The sequence below is a fragment of the Elephas maximus genome, chromosome 14 (genome assembly GCF_024166365.1).
Source record: "Elephas maximus indicus isolate mEleMax1 chromosome 14, mEleMax1 primary haplotype, whole genome shotgun sequence".
NCBI lineage: Eukaryota > Metazoa > Chordata > Mammalia > Proboscidea > Elephantidae > Elephas > Elephas maximus.
In genome coordinates this window covers 25,794,365-25,820,342 of record NC_064832.1, presented here as the reverse complement: position 1 = coordinate 25,820,342, position 25,978 = coordinate 25,794,365, and the positions used below count along the sequence as shown (strand labels likewise).

Here is a 25,978-nt window from a genome sequence, read left to right as displayed (position 1 = left end):
TACTCTGTCCTTATATGGTCGCTATGCGTTGGAATCGACCCCAAGGCAGTGGTAGTGGGATAACTTGTTAGGAGAGCTTTTTCCCTCTTGTTCTTGAGACTGGAAGAATTTGTTATGTCTTCTCCATCTTCACCTAGTCTTTTAATGTTTTATTATGGAAAACTTCAAAATGTCCACCAAATTGAAGAAAATAGTATAATGGATATTCACATACCCATCAAATCAGATCCACTGATTTTTCTATCCTTTTTGCCTTCTCTATCTTTGTTGAAGTGTTTTAAAGCAAATTTCGATCTCATTTCATCTTTAGATACTTGATTGTGTACCTCTAAAAAATATGGACATGTCTTTCAGTAAACATAATGCCTTTATAGCTCCAAAAATTCGTAATCACTGCTTAATATTGCTGAATAATCCATCCACTTTCAAATTTCACCAATTGTCTGAAAACATCTTTTGCAGTAGCTTGGTTTTGAAATTGGATCCAAACAAGGTGTACATGTGGCGTGTGTTTGTCGTGTCTCCTAAATCTCCCATAGTCTGCAGCAGCTTCCCACACGCTTATATTTTCATGTCACTGACTTGTTGAAGAAACTGGCTCAGTCATCATAGCTGGTCCCACGCTCAGAATTTCTCTTTGCTGCCTCATGAAGTCATTCACTTTGATCCACTACCTGCCAGTCTCTCCTATTTCCTATAAACTGGAAGTTGCCTCTAAAATCTTGATTCAGTTCAGATTCACCTTTCTGGCAAGAATAATTGATAAGTGTGCTCTGGTCTTCGTTTTGTTTCACATCAGGAGGTACATGACTTCTGGTCGCTGCCCATCTAGCAATGCTGGGTGCCTCAGTGGTTAGGTCGTGACAGCTGACCCCTGCAGGGCAGAGTTCCCATCAGCTTTTCATGCCTGGTACCATCCACTGACCAGCTCTGCCTGAATGGTGAGTCCCTAATGCTATCCATTTTCCCCACATACATCATTAGCTGGGGTTCTTCTACAAAGGAGAACTTTCCCTCATTAACTAGGGCTATTTGGTTTTTACAATTAGTACAGGAAAAGCAGGATAAATTCTTAATTTTTCCTCTTAAATTTCTGCTTTTCAGAGAAAAGATTTAGTACCCTGATTACTTCCAAAAGTGATTGATTTTCTTTTTTTTTTTTCCTTTTTGAGCACTGCCTTAGTCATCTAGTGCTGCTGTAACAGAAATACCACAAGTGGATGGCTTCAACAAAGAGAAATTTATTTTCTCATAGTGTGGTAGGTTACAAGTCCAAATTCAAGGGGTAAGCTCCAGGGGATGGCTTTCTGTCTCTGTTAGCTCTGGAGGAAGGTCCTTGTCATCAGTCTTCCCGTGGTCGAGGTGCTTCTCAGGTGCAGGGATCCCGGGTCCAGAGGATGCGCCCTGCTCCTGGCACTGCTTTCTTGGTGGTATGAGGTCCCCAACTCTCTGCTTGCTTCCCTTTCCTTTTATCTCTTGAGAGATAAAAGGTGGTGTAGGCCACACCCCAGGGAAACTCCCTTTACCTTGGATCAGGGAGGTGACCTGAGTTAAGAGTGTTGTTACAATCCCACCCTAATCCTTTCAACATAAAATTTATATTCACCAAATGGAGAACAGCCACACATGGCCTAACCAAATTGATAGACACATTTTGGGGGAGACATAATTTAATCCATGACAAGCACTGTTATAAACTCTTCCAAAAAACCAAACCCATTGCCGTCAAATCGATTCTGACTCATAGTGACCCTGTAGCACAGAGTAGAACTGTCCCTTAGAGTTTCCAAGGCTATATAATACAGAAACCCTGGTGGCATAGTGGTTAAGTGCTATGGCTGCTAACCAAAGGTTCAGCAATTCGAATCCACCAGGCGCTCCTTGGAAACTCTATGGGGCAGTTCTACCCTGTCCTGTAGGGTCGCTATGAATTGGAATCGACTTGATGGCACTGGGTTTGGTTTTTTTTTTAAATCTTTACAGAGCAGAATGCCACATCTTTCTCCTGCAGAGCAGCTGGTGGGTTCAAACCGATGACCTCTCATTTAGCAACCAAGTGCTTAAGCACTGCGCCACCAGGGCTTTTCAATTAACTCTAAGGGTTTTTAAAAATATATATTTAGTATATTTCAGTACATTGCAGTCATTTTATTTAATGTTCAAATTTTTTCACCTTTAGCCAGTAAGAGCCCCTTCATATTGCTACTGTGTTATTTTTACATAATCCCACCAGCCTTTGATGGCTTCCTTGCATTCCATCACGTGCCCTGAGCTCACTTTGTTCCTTCCCTGTCTCAGTCCTGCAATCAGCCATTCCCTTTAGTGAGGAACAGTATTCAGAGACAGCTAGGAAGTATGTGTGTGCATGCATGTATGTAAAGAAAACAAATCATCAGCTTGTGTAGCATTTCTATTTCAGAGTAACATTATAGAATGTTTACTTCATCTTTATACTTGATTCTTTTATCTTAAACTGAAATTTTTGGTTCCTAAAACATTTACATAATTCCTTATTTGCTTTATACTCCAGTATATTTCAGTAGGTTCAAAATAATAATAGCACTATTTCGGTAAGAGTAAGACTACTAAATGGAATTTTAGATTTCTTTGCATCATTCTTTGTCATTAGAACATATTCTACCAAGGACGTACAGTCAAATGCTGTCTTAAAGTCACTCGAAATAATTCTGTTCGCAGTGGTTATTTTCATCAGTTTGATACAGTTAGGTTTGTGCATTTTACTTTGTTATCAATACAGGGGGAATTCTTTTTCTCTTAATTTTTTTGAATATGCAAAACAACTACAAGATTCCACAATAGAGACTGTGTAATAAGTGATATGTCTTACCTCCATCCCTGCCCTGCCACCTGGATTCTCCATCCTCCGTAGGTAGCCATTTTTGTGAGATCTTGATTTCTCCTTCAGATGCTTCCTTTTCTAACTATGAGCACACACGTACATTTGTATTTCCTTCCCTTTCTTACACAGAATTGGTAGTACATCACAGAATACAACTTACTAATACAGGCATACCTCATTTTATTGCCCATCACAGATATCGCATTTTTTTTTACAAACTGAAAGTTTATGACAATGCTGCATTGAGCAAGTTCACTGGTGACATATTTCCAATGGCGTGTCGTACTTCCTGTTTCTGTGTCACATTTTGGTAATTCACACAATATTTCACACTTTTTCGTCGTTATTGTATCTGTCATGTTGACCTGTGATTATTGATCTTTGATGTTACTATTGTAATTGTTTTGGAAGGCCGCGAACCGCACCCACATAAGATGGCGAACTTAATCAGCAAACTTTGTGTGTGTTCTGACTGCTCCGCCAACCAGCTATTCTCTCTCTCTCCCTCTCCTCAGGCCTCCCTATTCCCTGAGACCATTCAGTATTGAAAGTAGGCCCGTGAATAACCCTACATTGGCCTCTTAAATGCTCAAGTGAAAGAGAGTCACACGTCTCTCAGTTTAACTCAAAAGCTAGAAATGATTAAGCTTAGTGAAGAAGGCATGTTGAAAGCTGAGATAGGCCAAAAGCTAGGTCTCTTATGCCAAACAGCCAAGTTGTGAATGCAAAGGAAAAGTTCTTGAAGGAAATTAAAAGAAGCCCTGGTGTCGTAGTGGTTAATAGCTCAGCTGCTAACCAGAAAGTCAGAAGTTCGAATCCACCAGCCACTCCTTGGAAACCCTATGGGGCAGTTCCACTCTGTCATACGGGGTCACTGTGAATCGGAATTGACAGCAAAAAGATGATGACTCTCTGAAGGCTCAGATGATGGTTAGCATTTTTTAGCAATAAAGTATTTTTTTAATTAAGGTATGTACTTTTTTTTTAAGACAATGTTATTGCATACCTAATAGACTGCAGTATAGTGTAAATGTAACTTTTTATGCACTGAGAAACCAAAAAATTCATGTGACTTGCTTTATTGCAGTATTTGCTTTATTGTAGTGGCCTGGAACCAAACCCACAGTGTCTCCTAGGTATGCCTGTATATCCTGGAAATTATTCCACATTAGCAATTTCCTCATTTTTTCCAGCTGCATGGTATTCCATTGCATTGGTGTATCGTTGTTAATTAAATAAGTTCCCTAATGGTTGACTTTAGGGTTGTTTTCAAACTTAAGCTATTAATATAGAGTGAATAGCCTTGCTCACATGTCATTTCAGGTATTTGCCTGAAATGTTTGTGTCTGGGATTGATGTATAGAAGTAGGAAGGACAGATGCATATGTAATTTTGCTATTACCAACCCCCCTTTCACGGGGATTGTACCATTTTGCCTTCCAACCTTTGATGTATGAGAATGCCTGTTTCCCCACATCCTTGCCACAGAGTATGTTGCCAAACTTTTAGATTTTTGTAATCTGATAGAAAAGAAATGTTATCACAGTTTTGATTTGCATTTCTTTTATTATGTGTGAGGTTGAATATCATTTCATATTTTTAAGGACCTGTATCACAGGTCCCAAAGTCCACCCCCAGGTTTCATGATTTGCTAGGAGGATTTACAGGACACAGCTCATAGTTGTGCTCATGGCTCTTAGTTATTACAGTGCAAGGATTCTAAGTGCACACAGCAAGAGCAAAAGGCACATGGGGTGAAGTCCAGGGGAAAACGAGGCAGAAGCTTCCAAAGCCCTTTCCCGGTGGAGTCACACTGAATACTCTTAATTCCCCCCAGCAGTGAGTCGTCACAGGTATGAAATGTTGCCAACCAGGGAACTTTATTACAGACTCAATGCCCAGGGTTTTTATTGGGGTCGGGCACATAGTCAGCCTCCGCCTGACACGTACCAAAATTTTAGACTTCCGGAGTGAAGAGTTTAGCATAAACCACGTAGTTTGTACAGTTTAGGCCCAGTGAGCTACTCTTACCGGCTAATGGTGGGATGGTTCTGAAATAGGAGTTCCCAGCTGCCAGCCAGGGCCATCTGTGTAAGGAGGACTTTTCAGAGGATAGCAGTCAGGCCTGCTGTGTCAACTCTTCTGCACAGGATTATTTTCATTTCTTCTTGAACTATCCATCCATACAGTTGGCCCATTTTTCTATTAGGCATGTGGTCTTTTTCTTCTTGATGGCTCTTTTTATGTTAGGGATTAGGCCTATGTGATATAAGTTGCAAATATTTTTTTTCGGTTTGTCTTTTGGCTTTCCTTATGGTATTTGTTGTTCATTTGTGTAGGTGTGTATGTGTTTTAAATTATGGGTGGTATTACAGATATCATTAATTTGAGTCATAGCTTTTCCCGCTGCAAGCTTATGCCGGAACACTCCTGTCTAGAGATTATATGTTTTAATTTTTTGCATTTAGATACCTAATTCATTTGGAATTTATCCTGGCATATAATGTGAAATACAGAACCTACTTTTTTTTTCCAAATGGCTAATCAGTTTGTGCTAACATCAGCTATTTTTTAAAAATCCATCTTCTCCTTATTGATTTAAGGAGTCACCTTTATCAGACATGTACTAAATTTCTGTGTGCTTTTGAGTCTATTTCTAGACTTCCTTTATTTGTTCTGTTGGTCTGTTTGTCTGTCTGTGCACCAGTATCACACTTTTAATTATAGAGACTTTATAAGATGTTATCATCTCTATTAGGGCTAAGCTCACCCTACCACATACTGTATTACTCTTATTTTCAGAGTTTTTCTGGTTCTTCCTGCTTATTCATTTTTCTCATTGATCTTTATAATTAACATATCTAGCACTAGAAAAAAATCTGTTGATATTTTAATTGTGGTTACATTGAATTTATAAATTAAGGTAGTAAGAGTTGATATCTTTATTATGTTGAGTCTTTCTATCCAATAATATGTAGTATGTCTTTCCATTCGTTTAGTCCACTTTTGTGTCTTTCAGGAGTATGTTCACATTTTCTCATACAGGATTTGCACATTTCTTGTTACATTTATGCCTATTTAAAAACTATAAATCCCTCCACTCAATTTTGAGAAACAATCCTTAATGCTTACATGATAGATTTGATGTTGAAACCCGGCATGTGTTTATTGGTGACCACTCAGGCCAAGTTACAATCCTCAAACTGGAGCAAGAAAACTGCACCCTGGTCACAACGTTCAGAGGCCATACAGGTAGGATTGAAAGCCAAACCATCATGTGCTGATATTACAGTGAGATATTGCCTGCTGCATATTCTCGTATTCAGATGATATGTTTTGAAAGTGGGAAAGTACAGTCTGTGCTTGTGTAAAGATATACATGATACACATACCTGATTTCAGAATAGCTCAGTAAGATATAATGTCAAAAACGTTGCTACATCAATCCAAACAAAAGAGAAGCCAATCTGTTTTGAACATGTTTGTAACTTGATTCTTTGTCATATTGTACCAGAGAAAACCATTGTTGGCATACATTAATAAGACATTGTTTGAGACTCTGTGGCAACTGCTCAGACCCCATAGGCTGAAGGGACAGCTGCCTCCATCTGTCCTTGCCATTCTTGGAGTGAGAAGATGCTGTGGAAGACACACTCCCACTTACAAAACAAAATGAAATGAAAAATATATTCATCATGGGTAGCTGTGCTACTTAAAAAGGTGCAAGTTCCTTTGTAATTTTCCTTCCTTTTGGGTTTTGTTTTGTTTTGTTTTTTCTGGTTTAAAACCCAAGGTCCCCTTTATGTCACCTATCTGCTCAGTGTCATTTAAGCAAGGTGATATGAGCTATTCATGCTTCGCCTTGACAGAACTTGAAAAGATGATGATTATTCATCTTTTAGTAGCATTTTTAAGATGTGGCGTTGACTGCAGAAAATAGTGACCCTGAAAAACTATTAACAAAGTATATTTTAGAACAGCTTTACGTGTCTTCTGAAAACTACCAACGCGTGATTTAGTATAAAACAATGTTATTACTGAACTTGGATTTGGTATACGAGCAAAAGTAGGGGATACCAAAAAACCAAAACCAAACCCACTGCTGTCAAGTCGAGTAGGGAATAGAGGGTCGTAGAGATGATAAGGCATTTTCTAAAGAGGAGAAAAAGGAATGTTGGAATGACAAGCATGCAGTAAGGAGAAAACTGAATCCGGGGAACAAAGATTCATAATAAAAACCAAAACCAAGCCCACTGCCGTTGAGTCGATTCCAACTCATAGTGACCCTATAGGACAGAGTAGAACTGCACCATAGAGTTTCCAAGGAGCGCCCAGTGGATTCGAACTGCCAACCTCTTGGTTAGCAGCCATAATAAAAAAATGCACCATAGAGTTTCCAAGGAGCGCCCGGTGGATTCGAACTGCCAACCTCTTGATTAGCAGCCATAATAGACCATCTTAATTATCTGTGTTTTGGGGAGGAAGAGCGCATAGAACCATTCCCTGTGGATAGGATCCAGGCCTTTCCTGATTGGATTTCTCCTTTCATCCACCTACACGGTAGCCAGCTGCAGGCCTGGTAGCTACCCAGAACTGTCCCACCCCAGAAATTTTAAACTTATATGTTCCACTTGCTGATTTCAGTCTAATCTTCCATCTCCTCAGAGCTTTCCTCTAATTCGCTTGCTCTTTCACCTCGGTTTCCCCCACTGTCTTAGCACCTCATCTTCTCTTCCTTCCCTGCGGCACCTGGTCTGTCACTTCAGCCGCATCCTCCCCATAGTCTCAATTCCGCACCCCCTTGTTCTTCCTTCTTGGAAGACCTTATCTACAATGCAGGCTCACTGCCTTGGTGCACTCAGCTGCCAGGTTGGTAGCAAGTCACACCAATACCATGATTTCCATGGCCAATTCATGATTTCCAGCCTTGGCGCGTGGAGTTGCCTAGTTATCCCTCTGCAGAATCCCTCTGCCTGTCCTCAGTACACCCCTCTTCCCTTGCCCGGCTCTTTCAGACCTTCCCACTCTCCCCACACCTCCTTCCCCATCACGTCCTCCTTCACAGAAAAATAGAGGCTATCAGATAGAAACTCCTTTGTTTTCTTTTTTTAGTTTCTTCCCCACCCACATTCCCTCCCCAACAAACAAGCTCTCCCTCTCCCCTGCCTACCTTTGGCCCCAGGCTACTTCTCCCTGAGATGTCTACACAGGAAGTTATTTTCTCCGTCCCTCTCTGTACTAACCCACTCCTCTCAGTGTACTAACCTGCTCAAGTTGCCCGCCTCTCTGTTACCAAATAAACAGAGCGTCCTCTCAATCCTGCACCCTGTTGTAGCAATTTCCATCTCACTCTCTTAACACCAATGCTTCTTAAAAGCGTGTTTTCCCAGCTGCTTCAAATTCTTCACCTTCCGTTTGCTTTCCCTGCAGTTTGGCTGGTGTCTTATCACTCCACATACACTGCTCTCCCCAGTGGCCTGCTGGTCATTAAGTCCTTTTCTTAATTAACTTTTCAGCAGCATTTTACCTTGCGGCCATTCCTACATGCTGTAACTGCCTCCTCTGGCTTTGGTGACCCATTCTCCCAGCTTTCCTCCTCCTTCTCAGTCTCTGTCTCCTTTGTGGGTGGTGGCATCCCAGGGTCTCCCTGGGCCCTCTCCTCTTTTCACTCTGTGCTCTCCTTGGTTGATCTCAGCCACTGCTCTCAGTCACAGAAGTAAAAGGCTCAGTCATTGTCCTCAAATTCTTCACAACCTGTTTAGAGAGACAAAAGCCAGGCAGTGGTTACAGTGCATGGTAGCAAGGGCACACACCCAGCTGAAAGGAGGTGGGAGGGGTCAGAGAAGGCCACCCTGGGGGGAGATGTCACTTCAGCTACGGTCTTCAGTGATGAATAAGTGTTGAGTTCATGAAAAAGAGGTAAGAGGAGTAATTCAGGCAGAAAACACCCCCATGGTCCAAGGCGTGCGGAAACTGCTAGTATGTAGCTCTGTTTGGCTGGGTCCTTGGGTACAAGGCAGGGAGGCAACCAGAAAGGAAGCGAGAGTCAGTTCAGATCACTGAGGATTTTCTCAGGTATTGTCCTGCAATCAGTGAGAAACCATTAAAGACTTTCAAGCAGAGAAATTAATATAATCAGATTTTAAAAGTTTGTTGTGGCAGTAGAGTGTAATTGGAAAGTGAGGAAACCATGTCCCTTGAAATGTGACAGTGGCAATGGGAAAATGAGGAGTGGATGGACCCAGGCATTTAGGAAGCAATCTCAACAGGCTTGATGAGGGAGCAGGTGGCTCACAGATTCGGTTTAGGCAGAGGTGGGTTTCGGCCTGATGTTTTGACTCTTCACCATTATGTTTTGACTCTTCACTATTATGGTGGCTGATTGGTAGGGAGTCCTCTCAGTTCTGTATTGTTACCTCCAGGTCAGAAAAGGGGGAAGGGGCTGCTTCCAACCATGGTGTTGTGAGCCAGATGTGGCCCCAGGGTCTCACATTTTCATGCTTGTCCTAAAATTGAATGTTAGCTTGGTATTATGTCTTATCTTTCTCAGAAGAGTTGCAAGCATTTTCATTTGACTTTATCTTGAAATATCTGAAGAAGACAGGACCGCCGTGGCCCAGGAAGGTCACTAACTAACATGAAGGCAAACTTAGCAGGTCAGACGTTTAACTTGTTATTCTTCCTCAAGCGGGTGGTAGTATCTGTGTGTTGCTAATCAGGCTACAGCACAGCTCACTTGTTTAAAGCTAGAGCAAGGACATCTAAGAGGACATGGGGATTCAAAGATATTGTCTGGTTCCTCCTATGTCGTAGGCCCATTCTGGGCACTGGCATATCCTAAACTTATCCAGACACTATTTGGGGATTTGGAGGTTTTCGTAAGGATTAGCTTAACCTCCTCTACCCCCTATCTCCCATCAAAGACCTGAAAGTAAACTCAGATCCTTTAAAGTGTGAACTTGGAGTCCCATCACTCCAGGTCCAAACTGGAAGCAGACAAGCATCTGATATGGGTAGAGAGTCATGTAACTGTTCACCCATCACTCCATTTGTTGCTCTCTGATGGAGGAGAGATGGTCATGTAAGAAATGTGGGTTAGTGATGGCATCAGCCTCACATTCCTGCCCAAAGGCCAAAACATTAGGAAACTAGTTTTATGTTCTTACGCTCCCTCTGCTGGTTTTATTTCTGGAGCTAAATGCCAAGTGTCATAGTTCTCTGCTGTTTCTACAGAAATTAGAATGCATTTCTACCAAAAAGGCATATACTGACTTGAACAAAAGGGAAGAAAATCAGATTTTGACCACTGGAAGGAAATTTCTATTAATTTCAATAAAATATTTTTTCTCTCCGAAGAAAATTTTTATTAGCATGAACATATTGGAGATGGGAGGGCCTGAATATAAACCTGCCAAAGCATACTAATAAATGAAAAATTAAATACAGACATGTTCATTAGCTGCCGGGAGAATTATTATGAAAGGAACAAGATAACTAACAAAAATAGTTAAACAAGGAAAGGTGTAGTTCAGTGCAAATACAAAATAATTAAATTGAAAACTTGCATTGTTGTTTATGATGGAGGCTTCAACAAAGACTCCATTTCTATAAAGTGCAGGTGGATAGATGCAGATTTTCATCAAGTGTTAGTCAAGTCCTCAGCTGTATGTATGTGATGGGTGCAGAGATACATAGGTGAATAAAACAAAGCATTAAACCCATCATTACAAAGGATTAATCAGAACACTGTGAGTGTACCAAGTGCTGTGACCCGTGAGGCAGAGCCTAGTCCGCTGTGGGAGCAGGCAACAGGAGGGCCTCTCCCTGTCCAGAGAGGTAGAGGGAGGCTCCCAAGGAAGTCACTGGTGGTGCACATGGTTAATGTGCTCGGCTGCTAACTGAGAGACTGACTGCTGGAGTCCACCCAGAAGGGCTCTAGGAGAAAGTCCCAGTGTCTTCTTGTTAAAAATCAGCCATTGAAAACCCTTTGGAGCACAGTTTTACTCTGATAGGGTTGCCATGAGTCACCATCAACTCAACAGCAACTGGTTTTTCCAAAGGACCAAAAACCAACCAAACCCAGTGCCGTCGAGTCGATTCCAACTCATAGCTACCCTATAGGACAGAGTAGAACTGCCCCACAGAGTTTCCAAGGAGCGCCTGGCGGATTTGAACTACTGACCCTTGGATTAGCAGCTGTAGCACTTAACCACTATGCCACCAAGGTTTCCTTTCCAAAGGAAGCGATGTTTAAATAATATCTTAAGGAGAAACAGCTGTTATCCAGGTTGTAGGAGCTTCCCAGGCCAAGGGCAGCAGGTATGAAACCTGGAATGGGGAAGTGTGAGCAACTGAGCAAAGTGAAATGGCACATGTGGTGAGTTGGTGGGGAGGGTACAGGTTGGCCTAACAGTCAATGTTAAGAACTTGAGACATTGTGCTCAGGCAGTGGGAAGCCAGTGAAGAAGTTTAAGCAGGGTACGGTCATGGTTTGCATGTTAACGAATCGCTGTGGCAGCAGTGGGTGGGGACAGGAATGGGTACGACAGACCATTTAGGAGGCTACAGCTGAGACCCTGGAAAAGGTGATGCCTGTTGGGATGGGGCAGCAGCAGGGAGTGTGGAGAGGAGGGATCTAAGGTTTATTTAGGAGACGGGAGCCAGTAGCACTTGGCTGTTGATCGAGGTAGGGTGGCTCCCAGGTGTCTTAAGCATTTGGGTTTTACCCTGAATGGGACGAGAAGCCATAGGAGAGATTTCAGTGAAGGATGTTGTAATCCGCTTTGTGTTTTCCAGCGACCATGTTGGCTGCAGGACAATAGGAGCAGCAGTGGAAGCAGGGGAACCTGCTAGGAGATTATAATAGTCTCAGGCTTGTTTTTAGTTTGGTTTTTTACTTTTCATTTTAAAATATTTCAGATTTAAAAAATTTTTTAAACCAGTAGAGTCTTTTATGTCCTTTACCTGGATCCCACAAATGTTAACATCTTTCAAAATTATGGTACAAATATCAAAATCAGGAAATTAGCATGGATACAGTACTAGTATCTAGCCTATAGACCTTATTCACGTTTCACCAGTTACCTCACTTATGTCTTTTTTCTGGCTTAGACGCCAACCCAGAATCACACGTTGCATTTGAGTGTCAAGGCTCCTCAGTTTCCTTAATCTGGAACAGTTCTTCAGTGTTTCATGACCTTGACGTTTTTGAATACTAGCCAGAATGTCCCTCCACTTGAGTTTGTTTGACGTTTCCCCATGGTTAAGTTCAGGTTTATATGCCTTTGGTAAGAATCCCACGAAAGCGACATTCTGGCACGCCCTCCTTAGTGCATCCTACGACAGGGTGCTGAGGAGTGGTTTGTCCTGTCACTGATGATGTTAACTTTGTTCACTTGGCTAAAGTGATGGCCTCCAGGTTTCTCCACTTGGGTTACCCTTTATAATTAAATATTTATGGGGGAAATACTTTGAAACTATGTAAATATCCTGTATCTCCTTTCTGCCCTAATCATTTTAGCATCCATGATTATTCTTACCAGAAACAATTATGACTGTGGTGTTCGCCAAATTGTGATTTTCTATTATCATTATCCCTGATACCTTTATTGGCTGGGATTCTACTATAAGGAAGAACGTTTACTTCTCCCCCATTTGTTCATTTAGTTGTTTATTCAGTATGGACCTATGGGTTCTTATTTCTACACGTGAGGATTCATTACTATCATTATTTATTTTGTTGCTGAAATTGTCTCAGACTTGACCATTGGGAACCCTTCATAGTTTTCCCCAGAGTTCTCTCCAGTTCTGTTTATATATTAGCCATCAGTATCAACAGTACAAACTAGTAACTTTTTTCTTGTCTGAGATTTATGAAGCTGTTAGTGACTCTCACCTTCTTCTTAGACTAGTCTCTGTAATATTCTAGTAAACCTATGGTGTTGTAATAATTAAGGTAGTGCTAACTGCCCTAACAAATAATCCCCAACATCTCAGGAACAGCCCAGTGCGGGTGTTCTCAATTTGCACCTTTTTTCTTCCATGTGGTGATTCAGGAGCCCAGGCTCCTTCTAGAATGTGGTTTCTCATTCCCTGGGGTCCTGGAGTTCTCTTGGAGGAAGTGTAAAGATAAAGTGGAAAAGAGCTGTCTTCTCTTACCTGCCTTGGCCCAGAAGGAATGCATGTCACTCCACTTACGTTCTCTGTTCTGTTGCTCATTGAGAATTGATCACAGGCCCCTTCCATACAAGAGGGGTGGTACTCAGGCAGCAGTTGCCCAAGGAGTGCTCTGTATATTGAGGGCGAATATGAATCCAGGTGGGCAGGTAGCTAACTCTGCCACAGGGGTTAACAGAGTTAGCCCTTGGGTGCTGTGTGGGAATAAGTAACATGTTTTGCACCATGGAACACAAGTCCTGAAATATTGCATTCTGAAATACTGAAGGGTATTTGGGAAACATTGTAACCTTGGAGTTCAGTAGCAGGGAGAGAGGGTGAGTTGTACAGAAGAAGATACTTGGCTTCAGCGGGCTGGATATGCATAGCAGAGAAGTTCCAAATAACAAAATTTGTGGAGAAAAAACAATATTTTTATATTTTCACTCAGCTGTTGATTCATTCATTCAGCAGACAGTATTGTCTGTGCACCAGGCACCCTGCTTGGCTGCTGGTGGTGGGTGGTGGAGGGGTCAGGGAGGAAGAGGTGGGAGTGGCAGGGATGGTTAGCCACCTGCACACTGGGACAAATGGTGCCCATTTTCACGTACTAGGAATGTGTACAGGCAGAACGCTTGCGGGCGTAGGAAGAAGCTATCAAGCGTTATCCAGAACAGTGGGATTTTTTTCTTTGTGATCTTAAAAAGGAAATCTGAGACAATTCTATGTGGGAAGCTTTCCTAAAAGCTTTTAAGGTACAGTACTTTATTAGAACAAATTGGTAATCTGGATAAAAAATGTCAAATTCCAACAAATAAGAGGCTATTTTATGTTCTTTGCAGAATAAAATATTTTTCAGTAATGTAAAAAATGAGTACTTCTGACATTCTGAAGTATTTGTAAACTTGGCGATGATGTTACATGGGAAAAGTTATGACTGTTTTCAGTACACAAGGAGTTTCATTTATAAGGGCCCTACCACAGAGGAAAACCTGTGGTAATACTCTATAGTTGTATCACAGGAGTAACACTGCTAGCCAGCATCAGCGCTGCACGTGAGTTTACAGAGGCCCTGGGTAACCACCTCACTGCTCACCGCGGTCCTAAGAGGTAGGTGACGGCTAGCTAGGCTCATGTTATTACTAGTGAAAGTAGTAATGTTACCATCATCCCCATTTTATAGTCCAGAAAACTGATTAAGGATGTAAGTGATTTGCTCAGAGTCTATAAACTTAAATTCCCAAAGAGAAAAAAATGAATTTTAAATTCTGATATTGTAGTCTAATTATATCTGATGTTTAAGAATAAAAAATCTAATTGAGCTTTTTAAATCTGTTTACTTCCCATCCATTACTGTCAGGGTGAGAGGTGGCAGCAGTTTAGAAAACATAGTTAATATTCTGAACAGGGCAGTATTTTCCATTCTTCTTAAAATTATGACTGTTGTTTGCAGGTCACTTAATTGCCTTTTTTTCTTTCCCATTGGTCTTTATAGTAATTGATTTTATGGTACATTAAATTTGGGGGAAGAATGGTTAAAGGGTCAGATTTTTATCCTTGGTATCAATTCTTTTCTCTTAGAATTCATTCATTCATTTGTTCTTTGAACAAAAATTTATTGTATGCCAGGAACTGCCCTAGATCCTAAAGGCTTTGTACTCACATTTATTTCGTGAATAACATTGTTGCTTACTGTCCTCTTAGGTGGGGTGACTGCTCTCTGTTGGGACCCGGTCCAGCGAATGCTCTTCTCAGGCAGTTCAGATCACTCTGTCATCATGTGGGACATCGGTGGGAGAAAAGGGACAGCCATCGAGCTCCAAGGACACAAGTAAGGCTGCTGGTACTTTTTTAAAGAATTCCTGGGAAGGCATCCCAGCTGACAGAGCAGAGGCATGCCGTCCAGCCCCTGTGGCCAGGTCTTAGCAAGGGAAGGAACATGGCAGGGCGCAAATACTGGCCACTTTGGTTTCCATCTGGGCGTGAGTGTGTTTACCTATCCATACCCCATCTTACTCCATGAGGAATTGAGAATGTTTACAAAAACCATAAAACACAGTAATGGGAGCGAATAAATAAAAGATAAGAATTAGAACCAGTGAGAACATAAGACTAAAAATTTAGGACCGAGAGAAAAAAAAGAGCTTAAAAATATAAGCCATGAAGGCCTGCACAATTTCTACAATTGAGTTCAAATGTGTCTTCCAGCTTCCTGGCAGCTTAAGGAAAAGGGAAGAGGTAATACCCTTACATAGTACATTTTGTAATTCAGCAAATATTTATTGACTACCTACCTTGATCTGTATCAGGCTCTTCTTCCTTAAGGGATGCATTTTAGAGGACTGAGATCGAGAGCAGAGAAAGCTTCACGTTTCCTTGGAGCAGTTCTCAGACTTTGCTGTGCACAAAGAATCACCGCGGAATTTGTTCAGTGATTCCTGGCCCCATCCTCTGGTTGCTGGTCGTATCTGTATGGTAACAAGCACCCCAAGTTGAGCACACTCTGGAGAAATCTGCCCGGCAGCATGCTGCTCACAGTCCCTGTCTGCAGGAAAGACCTTGCGATCTGCTCTGGAACTCTAGAGCTAATCTGAATTGTGTTTACTGTACACAGTTTTCAAAATGATATGGTGACACACAGCACAGACAGACGTCAGCAATGCTGCCATCAACTGAGTGCTTTTAAGCAGCATTCACTTTCCTGTAAATCTGCCTGGAAACGTTTGTTTCAAAATAGTCCTCTGAGTAGTTAAATCTATAGTTTTGGATTATTGAATATGAACTTAGTAAATTTTGGAAAGCCGAGACACAAGTAATCATTTTAGCTTTAGAGTTTGGGTTTATAGGAGTAGCTATTAAGCCTTTTTTTCTCACATTAGAGAAAGACCAGTTATCTGGGGCCACTTCTGACAGTCAGACCTTGTCATCAGCTCACTGGAGGAATTGTCGCCTTATTGTTCTCCTTAGTGAGGGCTGGCTCATCCAGAACACGTATGAGTTCACATCACCCATGCAATGAGGAAGAAGAGCTGGTCCACTGTCCTGTTCCAGAACACCCTGCTCTTATCTGATCTGCCGGGTAATTCCTGCCAACTCTGACTCTCTCAGGGCAATAAAACGCAGGTTTTGAATAAAGATCAGCAGTATTTGTTGGACTCATTCAGTTTAATTCATAACTAGGTTTATGTTTACATAGTGGTTAACAAAGACTGCAGGCGACCTTGCCTGATTTCATGGGGTCCTTCCACAAAATGCTAGACTGTAACAGTGCTCAGCACCAGCGTGCCTGTGTGCTAAGTGCCCTTGACCCTCATGGAAAATGTCCTTGAGAACCTACGCCTGCAGTTTGATAAGAAAGGAACCCCTATGACATTTAGATACAATCTCTCAGTCCCAGAAGGAGAAAACAAACAGATAGGTTTTCTAGTTTCTAAGAAGGCAAAGTTGTCCTTTTAGCAAATGGAATCCACCATACCTGGAGTTCATCCTGGTAGAGTCACACCCTAAGAACCTACCTGAATAGGTAGGCAGGCAGGCTGGGGAGATAAAGAGCCACCAGTCAGAACTGGCCTTGAACAGTCGTAATGGCAGAAGACCATGGTCTGGGGCTGTATTTAAGTCAAACTCAGTAATAAACTCTAGGTCTTAGCCTGAAGGGGTTGCCCTGGTTTCACAGGTTTAGAAGAAGTAAACTTCTCAGCATCAACTGGTGTCACTCTGTTAGAGTGGGTTTGAATGCCAGGGCTGCGGATAGAGGAGCCACTGGAGCTCCAGAAAGTAGTAGAATGGTATTCTGAGAGGAAGGAAGGGAGGTGCAGGAGAGGAGAGACCTGGAGCACCAGGCAGGAAAGGAGAAGTCATAGGAGCCCTTTCGCAGCAACCCAGAAGTTGGCTGCTGGATTGGGGCTCAATGATTCTAGTATCTGATTAGTGCTTAGTATTTTGTCAAAGGTCTTTCAAAACACACATGTATCTCGGTTTAACCATACAATGACCCTATGAAAGAGAGAGGTCAGATAGCATTTTTTAGATGAGAATCTGCTTTAGGGGCCAGAGAGTTTCTGGTGGGGGCCTGAGGCTGCCCCATGTCCTCCTCCAGCTCCCAGTTTCCCCCACTGCCTGCCTTCCCCAGGATGACCAATGCTGGTCAGAGTCCCAAATCAGGAGCCGTAGTTGGTAAGCTTAGGAGCTGGAGAAAGCAGACAGGGCCCAGTGGGGAGACTGCCCTCCCCTGGTGTGGAAGGTCCAGTCATGGTGCTGAGGGACAACGCCGTAAGCTTTGGTCACGGCTTCTGTGGCTTCATGCCAACCTTCAGTGGCAGAAATGCGATGCATATGTAACTAGCTTGCTTGATTTGATGTTCAAAAATCCCACCAAAGAAGAACAAACTTTAGCACCAGAGAAAGTAATGATGACGGTGAAAATGTGTCCAAGCCAAAGGAAGAAAGCTAAGAATGTACACCTCTGTACAATGTTACCTGCATTTGGGTGATTTTATTTCCTGTAGCAGCTGGAACGTGACTGTCTGCTAGCTCGTGGGCGGAAAGGCGAAGGTTCCCGTCTCAGGTGCCGGTGGCGTTTCTCAGATGTTAGTTACCAGTTGGGCAGGTATTATAGAAACATTAACCTGGGCACTTCCTGTCCCGTGCCCACCTTGTCAAATCTAATTATAGTCCTTGGGCTTTTTAGATCCTTTTTATTCTGCTATAATACTTATCATTTTGTGCCCAACATTATGACTGTAATTCTTCTTCCTGATAGCTTAATTTGGTGCATTTGCTTAGGTTTTTAGGACTTTTTGTTAACTTGATTTAGTGGTAACTTGATTTAAAGCACAGGTAGAAATCCATGTTGTCCCTTTGTGTGGGACTCTCCACCAAGGCTGCAATCAGCTTCCGCCAAGTCTGGGTCACAGCCGCAATATTGGCCACTCATGGCTTGCATATTTGCTTCCTCTTTCCAAAACCCCAGTTCTTGGTTTCTATCTTATTACTCTTACCATGTGTGTTGTTATTAGTTGTTGCCAAGTCACCATCAACATACGGTAACCGCGTCCACAACAGAGTGGAATGCTGCCCTGTCCCACACCACCCTCACGGTCACCAGCATGTCTGAGCCCTTCGTTGCCTTCCAACATAGAGGGCTCATCTTCCAGCGCAATACTGGACAACATTCTGTTGTGATCTATAGGGTTTGCATTGGATAATTTTTGCAAGTAGATTGCCAGGCCTTTTGTCCTAGTCCTTCTCAGTCTGGAAGCTTCGCTGAAACCTGTCCACCATGGGTAGCCCTGCTGGTGTTTGGCATAGCTTACAGCATCATAGCAACACCATAATATGACAAACTGAAATATGGGTGATGATTACCACCACGTGTAAGAATTTGCTGGAAGCTTCCTCAGAGCTGTTGAGTAAAGACATACGGTATTAGTAAATAAATATACATTGACAGAATGGGTGCTTCTCCTCCTCCTCGTACCAGGTACATTGACAGAATGGGTGTTCCTCTTCCTCCTCATATTAGGCACATTGACAGAATTGGTGCTCCTCCTCCTCGTACCAGGTACATTGCATTTACAGTTATGAAAGGAAGTGGAGCCCTCTCAGCCAGCATCTGTGTTTTGGGGAGGGGTGTAATGATCAGCATATATGAGATCTTTCCTCATGAATTCAAGAGATTCAGGAGTATTTCTCACTGTTGTGCTAGAGACCTGTTAGGGTGGAGAGGAGGAGATGCCTTTCCTATTTCTAACTATTTAGCTGAGCACGCAATAGATCAAAGTATTAGAAATTAGAGTTTCTGTAGGGGGTAGAAGCTTGTCAAAGACAGCGGAGCAGTAGAGAGTGGTCATTAAGCCCACAGGCCTTTGAGTCAGGCCAGGCTGTATGAGCCAGCCCTTCTCTGTAGCCTTTGGCAAGGCATTTTAATGCTCTGCTCCTCAGTACCCTCATCTTAAAAGATAGTATTGCAAAGAAAGCCCTCCCAAGGTTGTTGAAAAACAAATGATCCAATACGTGTCAAATAACCAGCATAGGAGTAAGGGCCTAGTAAATGACAGTGTTGTTAAAATTATTCTAGTTGATAAAAATATATAGTAATTCAAAAATCAGGCTTTAAGCTATGAGTACTGTTTCTCTCTGATTGTGTCATTTTCTGTGGAAATATTGCCACATACACCTAATCCCTCTGCCCATCATTTATTCAGCAAATGCTTACAGAGCTCCATCTGCACACCAGGCTTTGTATCAGGCACTTAGGGCACAACGTTGGGTAAGAAAACATAGTTCCTGCCCTTATGGAGCCGTGCGAGAAGTATGAAAATGGGTTAAAAAAACCATTGCCGTCAAGTTGATTCCAACTCATAGCAACCCTATAGGACAGAGTAGAACTGCTCCATAGAGTTTCCAAGGAGCAGCTGGTGGATTCGAACTGCCAACCTCTTGGTTCACAGCCAAGCTTTTAACCACTGCTCCACCGGGGATCCATGAAAATGGGTAAAAGTGGGACAGTTGCGAGTTTTACTGGAAGGTGGGGGCTTCGGTGGGAGGTGGGGGGTCACTCTTGATTTGGACCTGAGAAGATGAAGAGGTTCTCATAGCGCACAGGATCAGGAGGTTACTCGACAAGAGCGACCTCCATGAACTAAAACACAATGGGTTCAAGAAATTGCCAGTGGACAGAGGGCAGTGGCTCATCTCAACTTCCACTCAAGCCAGTAAACAGCAGGGTATCTCTGATGTACCCAGACGGGGCCCTGAGTTCAAGTTCAGACTAGCTGTGGTCCAGGACCCCGGGGTAGGCAGAGCCCTTCCCTGGTCCCTTGGCTTGGAATGGCCATAGGTATCAGATATCCAGGAGACCTAACATGGGTGGGTTACTCATGTGCCTTCTTGGGTCCTTGGAGGTTGGAAGACTAGTGAGGCGGCTCTGAATACAGGAACTGAGGTCTCCGGTAGCAGATGCAAAGCTGATGAGATTTTTACAAGTAACCTGGGGCATGCCTGAACAGGGATGTGAACCCTGGGCTGCCGTGGACTGCCAGAAGAATGAACAAATTGTCTTGGAAGAAGTACAGCCAGGATGCTCCTTAGAAGTGAAGATGACGAGACTTCGTCTCACTTACTGTGGACTTGTTATCAGGAGGGACCAGTCCCTGGAGAAGGACACCATGCTTGGTGAAGCCGAGTCAGTGAAAAAGAAGAATACCCTTGAAGAGATAGGTTGACACGGTGGCTGCAACAGTGGGCTCAAACAGAGCAACAATTGTGAGAACTGGGTAGTGTTTCATTCTGTTGCACATAGGGTTGCTGTAAGTTGGAACGGACTCGACAGCACTTAACCGCAACAACCTGGGGCATTTCATCAAAGAAATGGAAGATGCTGTACATTTAAGACCCCTCCTGTTTGAGGATGGCAGAGGGCCTAAACTGACATTTGAGCAGCTGTTGGTTTGGGTCTGAGAGCCTGTTTTGATAACAAGGGTAAAGGCTTCTCCGCGCTTCTCCCTCAAGCAGCATCAGATCATTGTTATGCTTGAGCCCATTGTTGCAGCTACTGTGCCCATCCATCTCTTTGAGGGTTTTCCTCTTATAACGCTTCATCTGTGACTTGGGAATGGTCCCTCACCTTGTTCTTACCCACACGGTGGTTATATTTTGAATCCTTAAATCAAGAAGGCCCTGATGAGCTTTATTACAGAGCTTGGTTCCCAGCATTCCTCACTGCATTCCACTCCTCTGTGTTGGAATATTAACAGGACTGAGTCCATAAATTATGTGTTTGTTGCTCAATGTTGCCGCCAGCTGTGAGTGGCAAAGCTGTTCCTTCTATAGCTTATTTTGGTTTTACAAGATCATTGATGTGTATCAAGATGCCTTAACAAATGAAATGTAGTTCAGGTCACAGGGTTACGAGTCTTTCAATTAGATATATTTTCCTTCTTGTCCTTGCACGGTGGAATGGTAGCACTCCATATATTAAAAGCATGAAATGACAACCAGGAGAGATGGTGAGAAGAAAACTGACTTTTTTTTTTTTTTTTTGACAAACACATGAAAGATTTTATATTGCTCATTAATGAATAAGGGTACCAGTAAGATACTATAACCAATTTGAAGAAAAACCAACAGAGCAGACACATACATAAGCAATCGGGAATGCTAAAATGAATTTGCAAAACCAGCTTGTCTGTGGGCAGAATGGGGCGGGGGCGGGGGGTGGGGGGGGGATTAGTAGTGTCTTCACTGGACAGGATTCCTTTATAGTGATATCAGTTTTCTGTAAAACAGCTCAGTTACAGTTACAGAAAAGTGCGGTCCCCAGTCAAATAAGATAACCCTGAAGGGTGCATTAGACAGCACCTCATGTTCTGTTGAGAAGACACCCGTTAATGTCATCATGTCAGAGTCTTTCACGGCTTCACCTGATAGCCCTCCCCTCATTCCTCCCTGTGCCCATAACAGTCTCAAAGGTTATTCTTGATCACACTAAAGTAGGGGTGGCCTAGTTATTCACAGAGGTGCGGTAAGAGTGTTAACCATACAGGCCTTCTTGGGTTTGCTTTGCAGTCTAGAGTAGTGCAGCATTCAACAACTCTTAAGTCTAGAAATTAACTTCTGCCTGGAAGTTTTGATCAAGAATCTTGGATTGGACTTTTTAAAGCCTCTATTATTTGCTTATCCCAAGGGTGGAAAACCAAGCCCAAGAAACTCTCCACCATATCTGACCTACCATATTTGGAAACTAGATTGACTTCCTTGAGGCTTCCAACGTTTGCTAGATTCCTAGCCCTGGTACCTTCTTTGCCACCTGTAAGGCCGGGACCCTGAAAACCAGGTACAAGGCCTGTTTTCCTGGGAAGCCTCTACAGACATTGGCTCTGTAAGTGAAGTCTGCCTTCGTTCCTTGAAGTGGCTAGTCAGTTCTGATTCAGCGAGCATAGTCCCCAAATACAACACTCTGGGAAGGGGCTTGATCGTACCATCGATTTGCCTCATTATATCCTGTGGAAAGACTCTAACTGTACCTGTGCAGATAGCTATATTGCCATGAAAAGCAGTCGGACTTGTAACAGTTTTTGAGTTCTGGAGGATCAGTGAGAATTGGATATTATTTTTAAATGTTTCCATTTAGCTCATAAAAGCAGAATGTACTAAATTGTAGATTAGAGATAGCTTAAAAGAAAAGGCTTCCTTGTCTACACAGAAAATAAGACACTAAAACAACATCAACAATCTTTCAAACAAATAACCACAGTGAGATTTCCCTCTTCGGCTCGTTCAGTCCTATGTAATTAATTCTTGTCCTATGGGATCTCACTTTAGCAGTTGACTTTTGTGAAGCCATCTGCTTCCAGAGTAAATAGAGCCCAGAAATGCAAGGAAATCCTGGTTCAGCCCACTGGCACAGATTGAAAATTGTTTAAGCAATGTCAGCTCAGAAGTCTGTGCCCAAGATTCTGTTCTTTGAAATACATTATTTTTAAAATACCTGGTACGTACCGTGCTTTCCCAAGAAACTCTGAGACGTCCTTTGGTTAAGTCACATACAAGCCTGTGGCTTCGAGCAGAGCCTTCAGGCAAGCATTAGAGTAACAGGAAAGTTGTCTGTAAGATGACAGATGTAATGGCTTAGTGGTCAGTTTACTATAGTGACCAATAATATTAGAATGGAGTAGAGTGGGTACCCTCCTATTGGGGTACCCTGCATAACTATTTCATAAGAGTTTTGATCAGGGTTTCCCCTGAGGGTAAAAATATATTACAGGCAGTCCCAGGTTTATGAACGCCCGACTTACATAGTACCCGTAGTTATGAACTAACCCCTGTAAAGCCTATTATATTAAAAATTCCAGGTACATACAGTGGTTTGTAATAACAAACAGGTGCTGCTTTGCAACACATATCAAAACATTATTGTTATTACTGTATTATTGTTTTAAAGATATTTTAGTGTACCTGGAAGTGTTTCGTTACCATTTTTTATGCATGGAAAGGTACATTATATACTACATACCAAGACAAACATTTGATTAACTGAGGTTAGACACAAACCGTACCTAACTGTTCTGACTTATGGACAAATTCAACTTAAAGACAGGAATAGAACTCCGTCGTAATCCAGGGGCTGCCCTGACAGATCTCCAGAGTCGTCTTATAAGGCATACAATTTCTGAAATACTTACGTTAATAACATTTGCTCATACAGGGTCTGGGTAGTGCAAACAGTTAACGTGCTCAGCTGCTAACTGAAAAATTGGTGGTTGAAGTCCACCCAGAGGCTCCTCCGAAGAAAGTCCTGGCAGTCTGTTCCCAAAATAGCAGCCCCTGAAAAGCATGTGGACCACAGTTGTCCTCTGACACGCACGGGGTCGCCGTCAGTAGGAGCCGCTCCGCGGCAGCTGGGTACAGACTTCACATGGGGAGGCCGGGCCGCTCTTCTCATCCGACACCTGCCCCGTACGCATGTGGACCACAGTTGTCCTCTGACACACACGGGGTCGCCGTCAGTCTGAGCGCTCCGCGGCAGCTGGGTACAGACTTCACATGGGGAGGCCGGGCCGCTCTTCTGACCCGACAGCTGCCCCATACGCATGTGGACCACAGTTGTCCTCTGACACACACGGGGTCGCTGTCAGTCTGAGCGCTCCGCGGCAGCTGGGTACAGACTTCACCTGAGGGAGGCCGGGCCACTCTTCTGACCCGACAGCTGCCCCGTACGCATGTGGACCACAGTTGTCCTCTGACACACACGGGGTCGCCGTCAGTCTGAGCGCTCCGCGGCAGCTGGGTACAGACTTCACCTGGGGAGGCCGGGCCGCTCTTCTGACCCGACAGCTGCCCCGTACGCATGTGGACCACAGTTGTCCTCTGACACACACGGGGTCGCCGTCAGTCTGAGCGCTCCGCGGCAGCTGGGTACAGACTTCACCTGGGGAGGCCGGGCCGCTCTTCTGACCCGACAGCTGCCCCGTACATGCAGCTCCTAACATGGTAAGGCAGCAAATAAACCTTGTTATTTATAGCATCTCTTTTTGTGAGGTGAAGGGGCAAATCTTTATGCTTTTCTAGGACCCCTTTGGGAAATCTCAGAGATCATTTTAGGTGTAAAAAAATCTTAAACTTTTATTTTTTCAGAATATAGGACCCAACCTGGGAAGGCACAGCCAACAGAGCTGCCAGAGGAGGCTCAGGCACTTACCTCTGGTAGGAGCACAGGTGTCCAGGAAACAATACCTGCTTATCATGTAATCAAAGCCACATGGAACATTTAAAGATAAATCTGGAAAGTGATATGAGTTTAAAGAATTTAGCTCTTTCATAAGTGAGGAGCCTTTGTGCTTTTTTTGTTTGTTTTTCTTAAATAATCAAGGACTTTAGACTTCAAGATACCCCACCCCATTGCCGTTGAGTCAATTCTGACTCATAGCGACCCTATAGAACAGTGTAGAACTGCCCTGTAGAGTTTCCACGGAGCACCTGGTGGATTCGAACTGCTGACCTTTGGCTAGCAGCTGTAGTATTAACCATTACGCCACTAGGGTTTCCGACATCAAGATAAAGCACTGAAAATAATTCCATCAGACTCAGAACCTCTGCCAGCTCTGCAGATTCCACGGAAGGCAAAGAATATCCTTTCTCATTGTAGCCACAGGCACTGATCAATAAGTAAACCAAGGAAGCCAACTCATCAAAACTAAGGGAACATTGCCAAAATTTTAATGCATCCCATAACGTCTTTTCAGACTCAAGTATTGTAAACAAAAGCAAATAAAGTTCCCTTTCCAGGTTTTGTCTTTCTTTTTTTTCTTTCATGTTCTGGAACAAACTGACACTTTACTTTAGAATTGCCTTTTTCATTCTCATTCTCTCAGAAGTATACAGTGGAGTTTTCCAGAAGCTACGTGGTGCGTGATACACAGCACATGCCGAGAGATGAGTATCTGGATCTCTGTTAGTAAGCCAGACATTAGAAAGATTTGCAAAAATGTAAAACAATGTCATTTTCTCATAAGAATTCTGTTTTAGACAATATAGCTATTTTTCACAAAATATGTTAACATGCAATGGGTTCATCATTGCTTTTTTTCAAATGAATCTTTTTTTTAATTTCTGTTTTAATTTCAAATACAATAAATACCAATAGTTATCATTCGTTTAAATGAAAACTTTTTGGTATCCACAAATACATTTTACAACTGTAAAGAGATCCTGAGACCAAAAAGTTTGAAAACCACCACTTTAAGACAAAAAAACTATTCTCTTTTTCTTTCAAAAACTGAAGTGCATACGCAGCTGTATTTCTTTGGCATGATTGCTCCTGTCATAGTCTCAGCTACTCATTTCAGTTAAAATTACCATCCAAAGTAACTAGCTTATATTTCACAGAGAAAAATGGGGGTGGGAGGAAATGAATAATTGAGAACTGACTGTCATGTACAAGCATTTCAGCACAATATAAAAGCCCATGAACACCCATAACACAAATTTCTACTTCAACATACATCGCTTTTGTTGTTGTTAGGTGGGTTCCGACTCACAGCAACCACATGTACAATAGAACGAAGCACTGCCTGGTCCTGTACCATCCTCTGTTCAAGTCCATTATTGCAGCCACTCTGTCAGTCTGTCTCGTTGGCGGTCTTCCTCTCTTTCACTGACCCTCTACTTTACCAAGCATGATGTCCTTCACCAGGGACCGATCCCCCCTGATAACATGTCCAGAGTGTAAGAGACGAAGTCACCATCCCTGCCTCTAAGGAGCATCCTGGTTGTACTTCTTCCAGCGCAGATTTGCTTGTTCTTCTGGCAGTCCATGGTATATTCAATATTCTTCATCAACACCATAATTCAAAGGCATCAGTTCTTCAGTCTTCCTTAGTCATTGTCCAGCTTTCGCGTAAGTGTGAGGTGACTGAAAACACCATGCCTTGGGCCAGGCGCACCTTAGTCCTTAAAGTGACA

The 25,978-nt window shown here is 42.9% G+C and overlaps 1 protein-coding gene and 1 long non-coding RNA gene across 5 annotated transcripts in view; one reads left to right on the top strand and one right to left on the bottom strand.

The window, feature by feature from the left end:
• WDFY2 (WD repeat and FYVE domain containing 2) overlaps nucleotides 1-25,978 on the top strand; it is a 270,983-nt gene that overhangs the window by 226,984 nt on the left and 18,021 nt on the right. For all 3 annotated transcript variants that reach the window (XR_007513166.1, XR_007513165.1, XM_049853335.1), the window contains exons 6-7: nucleotides 6,000-6,112; nucleotides 14,720-14,846. Coding sequence is in view for 1 of the 3 variants with exons in the window: in XM_049853335.1 (XP_049709292.1) it covers nucleotides 6,000-6,112; nucleotides 14,720-14,846 (240 nt within the window). In the remaining 2 variants the exon portion in view is untranslated. The remainder of the gene's footprint in view (nucleotides 1-5,999; nucleotides 6,113-14,719; nucleotides 14,847-25,978) is intronic.
• LOC126058293 (uncharacterized) lies at nucleotides 8,030-25,037 on the bottom strand. Of its 2 annotated transcripts, XR_007513172.1 has the most exons (4): nucleotides 23,200-25,037; nucleotides 22,517-22,621; nucleotides 15,310-15,483; nucleotides 8,030-8,614 (listed from the first exon to the last, which is right to left on the bottom strand). It is a non-coding gene; the product is annotated as an uncharacterized LOC126058293 (long non-coding RNA). The 2 variants fall into 2 exon arrangements; XR_007513171.1 differs by lacking the exon at nucleotides 23,200-25,037 and having other exon boundaries at nucleotides 22,517-22,927.